The following is an 11,718-nucleotide window of genomic DNA, read 5'->3' as shown; positions in this document are numbered from 1 at the left end:
AGTGAGGCAGATGGCCTTTTGGCAATCTAGCCTGATAGCCTAACAAGAGACAATTAAGATCAAGTGCTGTATGTCACTATCAAATGGGCTTTTGGTCTGTGCCAGTGGGGAAATTTTTGGGATACAACCCTCATAAGCCCAAATTGAGGCATAATGCACCAGATGCTTAGCTAGTGTAAGGAAGCTCCACTGGCACTCCAAACCCGAGTTATTCTCACCCTGTGAAACCTTTCCCGTTTTAACACTTGTTTATTCAACTTAGTCTTGTCTCCTCTTCACCATCAGCTCTAAGAAAACAAATACACACAAACTCAGCAATCTCAGTAGCAATTCTATCTGCAAAGTGCTTTATTTGAAAAACAAAAAAAGGATCTAACTCATGTGCTTTGATAACGTATTGAATTGTTACATAATTAATGAGGCATTGTCTCATTAATGAGGCATTGTCAAAGTCATAGTCAAAATACACAAAAAGCATTTGTCACTTTACAATATTTTCAGTAACACATGCTAGACAGATTTGTGTAAAAAAAAAAAAAAAAGGTACCATTTAAAAAAAGCCTACAAAGTTACACTACAAAAACCTCAAGAGGAAGAAAATCGCCACAAATTTTAGTTAGCATTGACATACAAAGAGATATTGCTAGTTTAGCTCCAGAATGAGAGATTTACACAGATGTTCTACTTATGTCAGGTGGTAATTGAGGCTCAAACTGCAGCTCAGCTAGGGATGTGGGGGCAAACCCAGTAGTGGTTTTAGATTTGGATCTGGGTTCACATTTATATGAATTTCTAAAGGGTTGGGAAAATGGTTCCAGCATGCCCTGGTCGCTATACATCTGTCACTGGCATAATCCCAATTGCTGCTCATTCTCTTAGTAACAAGGATGCACTATTGCCTCATTCGTTCCCCTTTTGCAAACAGATCTTGGTGATCAGGATTTATGTCCCCATGCCATGTCAGAATTGTGCTGGGGAGAGCAACCACGTGAGGTGCAGGGCAATGAAGAAATGGAGCTCTTCAGTTTTTCTGGTAAGGAAGCACAAGCCCAGCATGCATGTTCGCAATGGCTCTCAGAGTCTGAACCTGTGTACACCAAAGGCCTTGAAAAGACTCCCATTGCCTTCAATGAGGAGCAATGTAAGAGCCACTCTAAGTTAGGGAAATTTGCGCCCCCAAAACACTGACAGCGCAAAATGGTGCTGGTACTAGAAAAAGCTGCAGTGCGGTAAGCACCACTGGACACTATGGCCACGTGTCTAAAGATAGAGAAATATGCCATAGTACAAGCCCCTAATCTAGACAGATGTCAGCAAAAAGTCTTACAAAGATCTCTATTCACCCTATACACAAGGGCAAAGTTAGCCTAGACTTATTCATTAACCAAAAAAAATGTACACAGTGACTCAAAAACTACAAAAAGAGACACCAACAAATTCACAAATAGCTGGTTCTGTGCTACATGATCCTGAAACAGGTGTGGAGTAACCTCCCAAAACCACGCTGATCGGAACCTCAAGTTGCAACTCTTCATACGGTCATTGTGCTGGCTTGAGTTTCTTTATAACAATGTCTTCCAAGAGAAACTCGTTCTTGGAAACTATTTCCCTGGGCGATATTTGGCATGTTGTATAGATCAGAGAGTTTCACATCATTTTTTTTTCCCATTCCCCAATAGAACTAGTGCAAATGAGAAGCAGGGGAGGGGGAAAAAAGAAGGGTTACATGGCCAGATACAAGTGGAAAAGAAAACTACATGAATAGGCAGTTCTCCCATAAAAAGCCCAATGGACATTCGACTGCAGCTTCTTTTATTTTCAGCAGAGGCCATGCAATCGAAGGTGAATATTTTATTTCCAAGCCTAAAGAGTCTCCCCTCCCTTTTAATTATTACAATAGAAATGTGCTTTTATTTAATCAAGTCATTTTGTCGCATGTTACTATTTTGTGCCTTTAATTATGGAGGGGGGTGAGGGCAAGGTTGCCTCTTAACACTGCGTGTGTGAACTGAGCCCTGGTAAAAAATGCTAGAGGCCTCAGTTCAGCAAAGCACGGGCTTAACTTTGAAGGTTGACGTAAGTGAGCCTCAAGCTGGAGTGACCAAATGTCCTGATTTTATAGGGACAGTCCTGATATTTGGGGCTTTTTCTTATATAGGTGCCTATTATCCCCGTCCTGATTTTTCACACTTGCTACCTCATCACCCTATCTCACGCACATGCTTAAATGTTTTGCTGAACCAACGCCCATGTGACAGCCCCGGAGACTGGTTAAACAGACACAGCATAAAAAGGGGCAGTATAAGCTTCCCCAAGGCTGCCATGGCTACATGCCTCAAAACCACGCCCTCTTCCAAGCAAGGGAACAGGGTTCTGGCTCTGGGGCCTGACAGCACTTAGGCCACGTCTATACGACGCGCCATTTCGGCGCGTTAAAATCGAAAGCTCTGGGTTCGATATATCGCGTCTCGTCTAGACGGGGATATATCGAACCCAGAGGCGCTTACATCGATTCCGGAACTCCACCAAAACAAACGGAGTTCCGGATTCGACTTTGCGAGCCGCGCACATCGATTCGGCGCGGTGAAGACGGGTGAGTAACTCGATTTTAGATATTCGATTTCAGCTACGCTATTCCCGTAGCTGAAATTGCGTATCTAAAATCGAATTTCACGCGTCGTGTAGATGGGGCCTTAGCTTCTCTGCTGAGTCTCCCAGCAAGAGAGGGTTGTTAGCACCTACTCTGGCATCGGGTTTCATGCCATCAGCACCAGTTCACTAGGAAAATAACACATTCCTCTCCCATCGGGCCACTCAACAGCCATCAGCGTACAACAGTTTCCATCCAGACTTAGATCTGAGCTAACTAGAGCTGCTTAAAGAACGGGGCAGGGAATTGCAAGAATAAAGTAAAAAAAACAAACAAAACAAACAAAAAAAAAAACCTGGTGTTTCTGTGAAAGTTTTCAGCAATAATTAGAATTTTTTTTTTTTTTTTTTTTACCAGCTTTAAAAAACAAAACAGCAGTGCAAGGATGAAAGGCTCTTTATCCTGGTGCTCTGGGACATCCACTCCCCTTCTCTCTCTGTCTCTGGTTTTGTTACACACTTTACGTAGATTGAGTGCTTTCTGCTACAGACGCTCTAAAATATTAAAAATGCTATTTGCCCATAGATTGAAACCTATTCTATATTAAGACACACAATGTAAAGCCACCAGCAGGCAGCTCGTCACAGCAACGCAAAGCCCGCACGATGGAGATGCTCCTGTCGCCCATCTGGAAACTCAGCTTGGCTCCTATTTCTTGCGTGACCCTACTGAGGATGTTACACGAGCCAAGAGACAGGAGTGAACCACGTCGTACAGATCACAGCAAAGCCATGAATCCCGAGAGTAAAGAAAGTAAAGAGAGACAAACACCATTGTATCCAAGTCCCATTTAAAACAAAACCAAACCCATTCTCCTTAGCAGTATCAGAAGCAATGTCATCCTCCGCAATTGACCTGCTGGGAGCTATTTCCCCAGGGCATCTAGGGACAGCTAAACACCTTAGGGCTCAATGTCTGTCTGAGAAATGCTAGCAATATACCGCACATCTTAAAGGAAATAAAGGCCCCATAGAGATCTGGTCCTAAGCCAATCAAGGAAAACAGAGACTAAGTTAATTTAGGGCATGCTTTGAAGTCCACTAACCCCACTGCCAGTTTCTCTGTTCACTGAAGACCAGCATTAGATTAATCTTTGAGGCCATCATTTACGAGCAGGGCTTTCTGCTATGGGCTCTGCAGTGCAGATATTAAGGACTGAAGATCAAATCTGGGCTGGATTCAGAGAATAAGTGTCCCACGTCATCCCAGCTAGGCTTTGAACCAAGGGCCTGCTAGTCTGTAGGAAGCAGTTCTACCTGTTGAGCCAAATGAAAGGATGCCACTTACAACCAAGCTGGGAGCCTTACAAGTTCCGTTGTGCTTTACATCCATCATACAAACAAACCCCACAACAAAACGCACACACAGTGGAGATGGTAAACACTACTTACAGACAGTCAGCTGAATTTAAGACATCAGGAGTTGAAGGGCTACTTCCACATGATCCCTGTCAAACTAGTTGGAGTGTGAAGCTAATGGCGATATTGTTGTTGCTTGCAGAGATTAAAAATCCACTGACAATTAGCCACTCTCCAATCAACAGCCCCAACCCAGCTCATGCTCTGCAACCGGGGAATCGCTCAGTATAACTCCAGGCAAAGACAGTACGCTGGTGGGAGTCGGCTTCCTTTGCTTGAGGAAGGGTTTATGGATCAAGAATCTTTAATCACAGGTGTGGACAAATCAAGGGTCTTTCTTCAAACTGGTTCTGAGACAAATTTTCCAGAAGCTCTGAAGTCTCCGAGGCACTTTTGGAAAAAAATAAATAAATTGGTCTCCCCCCTGAATCTCAGAATATTCCTCTGGCAGATGCATCAGAATCTAGATAATTGATGTCAAGCTACATGGAACTGCCACATCCTGGCTCCCTTTATTCCTTGTGACGATCATGTGAGTATCACACAACTGGAGTATCTCATGGACACACCCAGTCCCTGCTGACTTTGACAGCCTGACCTGGCAAAGTGCTTAGCTCAGCAATGCACCCGTCAATTTCCCTCGATACTATTTTTTAGGCTGGTCATAGAGTCATCGAGTTTACGGTCAGATGGGACCACCAAATCATCTATATTCTGTTTAACACAGGCCACCAACACCACCCATACACCAAACCTACCAACCAACGGTTGCTGAAGCAGGGCTCCACTACTTCAGAATTACTCCTGATTTACACCAGAGAGGGGAGAATCAGGCCTATCACATGTTGAGAGAACTCAGCACCTTACAGGATCAGGCCCACGAGCCTCACTCTAGAAACCAGTCACTTAACACTCCTCTGCCCCCACCCCCAGAAGCCGCCCTGGCCTAACTCCATACCACGACCCACAGACTCCAAACTCTCAAGGACAGAGCAGCCCAAACCACCAACAGGTGATAGTTATAACTGCCCCCACCCCATCAGTCCTCCCAAGAGATCTCATGCCAGCATGTATGTTGGAGGATATAGCTGTCAAGGCTCCCAACCTAGGTAGGTGCATCTCTTCCTTTCCAGCTGCTGTCTGTCTCCCACCAGCCCTCTGGGAGCTCCACTTCCTGCTCACGCTATTCTTTGGTCTCCTCCTCACTTTGGGAAGATCTACACTGCCATTTCCAGGTCAGGCAGATGATCAGACCTAGCATGTGTACAAGCTAGCGCATTAAATAGAACGGTGCAGCTACAGCAGTACAAGCGGTGGCACAAACTAGCAGAACCGAGTCGTTAGCTAGGGTCTTGGATGGGATTGTACTCAGGTTGCTAGCGTGACCTGCTACCTCTGCTGCTACATTTGGCATGCTAGCTCAATCAAATCTAGCACGTGTACATCTCCCTGAGCTGGGAATGACACCTCTAGCTGCAGTGCAGACATATGCTTGATGACCCACACGTGAAAGTGAGGTGCCAAGCATCAGTCAGGGGAGCAATACGAGCAGAATGAGGCAGGAAAAGTCTAGCACCAGGGGACAACAAGATGCATCTCCCACCCATACCATGCAGGGGGGGAAAAGTATATCTTTTGTGGCTGCACTCTGAGAACCCTCTGAACAGGAAAAATAAAGAACACAGAGGACTGTCCTGTATGGGAAAAAGTTACACAGAACATATATCTTTCCCTCAAAAACACACTTCATAATGCACGACATTCTGGCACGAGTGGAGGTTGGCAGGAGTTATTGCAGCAAAGTGGCTACCCGTACTGGGATTGGTCTGGAGTATTTAAACGGACTAGTATTTTCTAAGTGTGCAGGCATGGCAGAAGCTGGTTTACTAGCTTTTGTGAGCATGAGTTTTGTTCTCTCTTTTGCGTACAGACATGAGACCCTATGCATAGTAACATCAGCACTCAAGCATGGATAAGCATCTCAGAATCGCAGTAGGCGAGAAGCAAAGGAGCATGATCCACTTCTCTCAACTCAACTGCTTCTTCAGTACAGACACTGCAGGTCAAGGCGCACAGGCATGCCACACCAGCCTTGGTGGGCATATCCCAAAAGCCTTCTTTCGACATGCCAGCAAGGTCAACTCTCCTCTTTGTGAATGCTGGGCTTGCATTCTGTAAATCATTTCCTTTGAGAGGGGGAAAAGGAAAATTACTGGAAGATTTTCCTTCTGCAGAAGGAGTCCATTGACTCTTACACATCCATGTCTGCTGCGCAGGTACAGGACACGCATTCAGTCTCCACAGGGTTTTGCATTCAGGTTTGGTTCCCAGGATGGAGTGCATCTTCTTTTCATTCTTCATGTAAACAGTGATTCTTAGAGAGACCGACCGCCAATACAGGGCTGCAGCACAGCGCTGAGAAGAACTTTAGATTGTTGCCGGGCTCTCGGAAATCTCTTCTAGTCTTTGTTCTATCATTAACCGGAGAACTGTGTATCTAGAGAGAGACAGAGAGAAAGAGCCTTGCTGGAGTCACGCCCCAAAAATTTAAGTACCTTGACAAATTGTCAACAATACTGTAACTCCTCACCCATATGAGCTTCACAATAGACCCTGAAGGTCTTTGAACTTAGACTCTGACTGTGCAAGGGAGTGGAGGAGCCAATTTCCATGAGTCAAGGGCCTTCTACCTCTAACCCAGTCATAGTCTTCATACAGCTGTGAGCAGGATGTTAAAAAAAAGAACTAGATAAATTCATGGAGGATAGGTCCATCCATGGCTATTAGCCAGGATGGGCAGGGATGGTGTCCCTAGCCTCTATTTGCCAGAAACTGGGAATGGGCGGCAGGGGATGGATCACTTGGTGATTACCTGTTCTGTTCATTCTCTCTGGGGCACCTGGCATTGACCACTGTCAGAAGACAGGACACTGGGCTAGATGGACCAATGGTCTCGGCCAGGAGGGCCGTTCTTATCTTGTGAGTCATTCTGTATTTGAGTGGCTCTCCCTCCCGGCCAATCAGCTTGGCCCTGGCCTAGATGGACCAATGGTCTCGGCCAGGAGGGCCGTTCTTATCTTGTGAGTCATTCTGTATTTGAGTGGCTCTCCCTCCCGGCCAATCAGCTTGGCCCTGGCCTAGATGGACCAATGGTCTCGGCCAGGAGGGCCGTTCTTATCTTGTGAGTCATTCTGTATTTGAGTGGCTCTCCCTCCCGGCCAATCAGCTTGGCCCTGGCCTAGATGGACCAATGGTCTCACCCACTATGGCCATTCTCATGTTCTTGTAAATCTACAGGCCAACAGCCCAAGATATTCTCAATTGTCTGGTAAGCATGAGGAGAGGCACAAGCCTCTGAGGTAGCCAGAGACACAAACCAAAGCAATATGAAGCCATGTGTCAGCCCAAACTTGCATGAAGGGTTTGGGAACCTCAGACAAGCCTGCTTTGAGCTTCATGACAAACTTTGTCCCAAGCTCAATGTTTAACCAGAGAGACCTCTCCCAAGGTCCCATCTGTTTAACCACTGGAAACAAGTAAGGCTGAGCTTGCCAGGGACTTTTTAAACACATGAATTAGCTGAGACATTTAGCCACTTTATGAAAATAGAAGACAGAATGCTTCCTCCTACACCCATCCTGCATTCTTTATGGGGACATAGACAAATGATGCGTCTAGTTGAGATACTGCCAGAAATGGAGCATCTTCATCTCTGTCAATTTCTCTAAAGGAATAGCTGCGAACCATTCTCACAGCACGTCATCACAGGCCAGGTTCTCAGTCAGGGAGCAACTGTGCCTTCACACCTCACAGTTCACAAGTTCATGCTGCCAGGGGTCTGACACTGGTTGGGTCCCCACAAGAGAACTGGCAGCACTGCTGGGATGTCAAAGGACACAAAGAATAATCTAGAATTCACCTTCCTAGACACACTACTGTTTAAGTCAATGCAGCTGCACCAACGTAGGGCCATAGTGTAGATTTGCCCCAAGACAGCAGCTAAAAAGGTAGTGTGTTCAAAGTCTGAAACCAACTGAACTGGCATGTTTGCATCCCCTGAGGATAGCCAGACAATCATATTGTCAGCTCTCTGAAGCACCCAGCACACTTGGAGGCACTGTGAAATAACAATTCATTATAAAGACAGAGGAAATGCTACATTGGAACAGACCATCTGCTCTGGTATCCTGTCTCTGCATTCCAGCCCAGCAGTGGCTGCATCTGAGGTGGGGTGAAGCAATCCCCGCTAATAGCTAAGGAGCACTGAGATAAGAAAAAGGAGCAGAATATTGTCAAAACCATTTATCAGCATCATTATTACTAAAATAGATCCCATTGCCAAGAAGCCCCTGCGGCCGCAATTCAAGAATGGGCTATATGCAGTATCAGTGTCTTCTGCTTCCTCTCTGTGCAATTCTGTGAAGGTTGAATATTGTAGGGGGAACCAAACTTTTCAAAAGCAGGTGTCTAACTTTAGGCAGCTATGCCCAGATAGGCACCTGGATGTGTGGCTTGCGTTTTCCCTCCCCAAGTACTCACCGACCAGTAACTCCCTTTAAATTGAGGGAGATGACAGCAGTTTAGAACCTCTGCACGTCGGGCCACTTATTTAGGTGCACAAATATGGATTTAGGTATACGGATCCAGACGACTAAACCCTGGGTCTGGGCACCTGATGCTTCCGCTCTACCATCCAGAGGCCATGGCACAGCCACGATCGACGCACTGCAAATCCTGGGAGACTAACCACCACAGGAAGTACACCCCGGAAGACCCGACTGGCAGCCCAGATGTAAAACTGAGGCATGGATGGTGAAGTCCCCCACCTGCTTCAACCACCAAGCTCCTAATGTCACGATTTCTTTAAGCACCTGCTTGTGACAAATCTGGGCCTTAGGCATTCGTGGAAGAAGCCCATAGGACTATTTTAACTTGAGAAGGGACCACTTACTTGTGCATAAGTTTGTTCACTTCACGGTCTTCTTCTTCTTGGAGCTTCTGGATGAAGCTTTTAAGAACTGGCATTTCAAATTTGATGTACTGAGCAACCTGCGTTGAAAGGAAAAATAAGAACACAATGGATGGAGCACTACCAAACAAATTCCTGTAAATCGGCAGATCTGAAAGTGCTTTAAGGGCATTTAAACCTCCTACCATCCATCCCCCCAATCCCCGGCGGCAGCATTCTCCCAGTACAAGGTTGATAAACTGAGGCATGGATGGTCAAGTCCCCAGCTCCCCCTGATGCAGAGAGAGCCAGCACAAGTCTATCACTTTATAGCTGTTGTGCTGGCCCTATGCACAGGGAGTGACCAGCTTTACAATAGATCACACTGCCAGTGACGTCAGTAGCAGGAGAGTTAGGCCAACTCTGAATACTTCCAAAAGCCCCACCCAAAGTGAGCAAATCACAGGCCCCCAATGTAACTGCTTAGGCAAAACACCGCTTGACCTCTATTGCATCCGGGCACCACATGCCAGTCAGTCTATAGCTTCTTCTTATAAATCGCTGCTCACAGGTTTAACTGTACTCCTTTCACAGAGTGCTGCCTTGGGATGCGAGTTTCCTTCCATTCTATACAATGTAACTCAATGCAGTAGCCGTTTGCACATTTGCAAGAAAGGCAGCAACACCAGTGTTGGGAAAACATTGACATTTGGGAACACCTCACTAAAGGTTCTTTGCAATTGGCCACAAAATATTTCAAGACTAGAATGATCCTATAGTACGACGCAAGAGGAAATCTAGACAAACAATGGCAGTTTCCTTAAACAAGATGATTAAAACAAGATGATTAAATTACTGAAGCTAAAGGCAAAAACAGAAATTCCTGTTTTTTCTGAACCATAGGGGCCAGTATTCTGTTTTGTTACACCAGTGTAACTTCACTGAAGTCAGACAAGTTACTTCAGGTTTACGCTGGTGTAACAGAGCAGAATAGATTCCTCTAAATGAAAATATCTTTTCTATCCATATCAACTTACTTTCTGCTAATATAGATCACTATAAATCACTTAGTGAAGAGACCTCCAATAATAATTTTGGCTGTACAAGCTGGTCTCAATTCTGGAGTGAACTCTCACCTCTCTCTAGTACATGTGCACAGATCCTAGTGTATGTGTGTCTACTGAGGGAGTGAAACCTGCTAAGTTCCATCAATTCATATACAACACTCTACTTTGAACTCTGCTGACTTTCTGTCCCGTTTGCTGAAATTAAATGTGCGGACAAACAGGGAATCCAGCTCCAATAGGATTATACTCTGTTCTCCACCAGATGGCAGAAAATAGCTATTGGCTATGAGCATTAATTTCTCTCCTTTGAAAGGATGGATTATGTCAAGGGACATGTTAGAAATGAGAGGTTGTAATGATTGTTGATCAAATGTGGAAGAGCTAAAATCTGATTGGTTCTTGATGCTATAAAACTAAGGTAAGTGACAGAAGTCAGGGGAATACCCAGGCAAATCCAGGTGATTTATTAATCCAAATAGTGCCTGTTTTCACCATCCTGAAATGTTCCCATCCTGAACAGGGATAAGAAGTTCAAGTCTCAAAAATTTTCATGAACGAAAAATTAAAAACCAAAACCGATAAGGAAGACCCCCCAAAACTCTGCAATCAGGTTAAAAAGTTATATTTCAAGATGTTTAGTTTTCAACTTATATATTTTTATAATATTTTATTGCTATTTATGTCAAATTTTTCAACAAGAAGTCTCTGAATTAAAAAACAACTTTTTCCATTTCAAAAAATATCAAAATGGGACATTTCAGCAATTTCAAAACTTTTCAAAAAATTTTCCAAGTGGGAAATTTATCAAAAAACCCAACCCTTTCCCATGAAGTTTTGAATTCTGATGAATCTGCATTTTGTTACAAAAAAATGCTTCCTCAAAACATTCCCAACCAGCCCTACAAACCAATCACTAAGGAGTTGAGTACTGTAGAAATAGGGTGTTGATAAGAGAACTCAACTTGGTAAACCTTCTGCATGGACTCTGCCATCATCCATTACAGCGATGAATATACATTAATCAGGTTTGGCTACTCTTTGGGAACTGTAACTTCCCCCCTTATCAAAAAAGTCCTAGAGAGAGATGAAGGCTGAATCTTCAAAATGGATCTTAAAGAGACTTAAGGTAAAATTTTCAGAACCACCTAATTGGATTTAGTCTCCCAAGACCCAGTATGACCTATGGGCCTGTTGATGCCAACTGGCTGCAGACACTCAGGGTGCATCATTTTATGGGGATCCCTATGGACATGTAGTAGAGCTCACCAAAAGGTGTCATGTGATGTCTCTACCAAGAGCCCACTGCTCATTATAATCCTTACAAAATGTACACAAGAAAGATATTTAAGAAGTTATGCATCTATGCTAAAAAATTATGCTCATAAAGGTCACAAGGAGATAAGCATCTACCTCCTGCCTAAAAGGCACATGCTATCTCTCCCTGCCTGGTCATAAGTGTACTACCACCTTTGAAATGCAAAAAAAAAAAAAAAATGGCACCTCACACACAAGGCAACTCTACACACAAACACACACCCAGTTCCCCAACAGCCACTTACAGTATCTAGAGAGACATCATATACAGATAAGACTGACAATATCTCATGTCTCCTCACTCCTGTGGGACTCAAACTCTCTCTCACGCACATTCACAGTGTGCTTGCGTGTTGGTGAGCAGACAGCTGCTGTATTTTC

General features: G+C 44.6%; 1 protein-coding gene across 4 annotated transcripts in view; it reads right to left on the bottom strand.

Moving 5' to 3' along the window:
* Positions 1-318: 318 nt before the first annotated feature.
* The window catches only part of RASSF2 (Ras association domain family member 2), a 43,298-nt gene continuing 31,898 nt past the window's right edge, over positions 319-11,718 (bottom strand). For 3 of the 4 annotated variants that reach the window (XM_032786776.2, XM_032786761.2, XM_032786769.2), the window contains exons 10-11: positions 8,960-9,057; positions 319-6,505 (exon numbers count right to left, since the gene is read on the bottom strand). In XM_032786776.2, coding sequence (XP_032642667.1) covers positions 6,436-6,505; positions 8,960-9,057 — 168 coding nt within the window. In that variant the 3' untranslated portion in view covers positions 319-6,435. The remainder of the gene's footprint in view (positions 6,506-8,959; positions 9,058-11,718) is intronic. The other variant, XR_012655282.1, reaches the window with a different exon arrangement.

This window comes from Chelonoidis abingdonii, chromosome 2 (genome assembly GCF_003597395.2).
Source record: "Chelonoidis abingdonii isolate Lonesome George chromosome 2, CheloAbing_2.0, whole genome shotgun sequence".
Classification (NCBI taxonomy): domain Eukaryota; kingdom Metazoa; phylum Chordata; order Testudines; family Testudinidae; genus Chelonoidis; species Chelonoidis abingdonii.
Note: the sequence above shows the minus strand (reverse complement) of the source record. Positions and strands in the feature narration are given on the sequence as shown.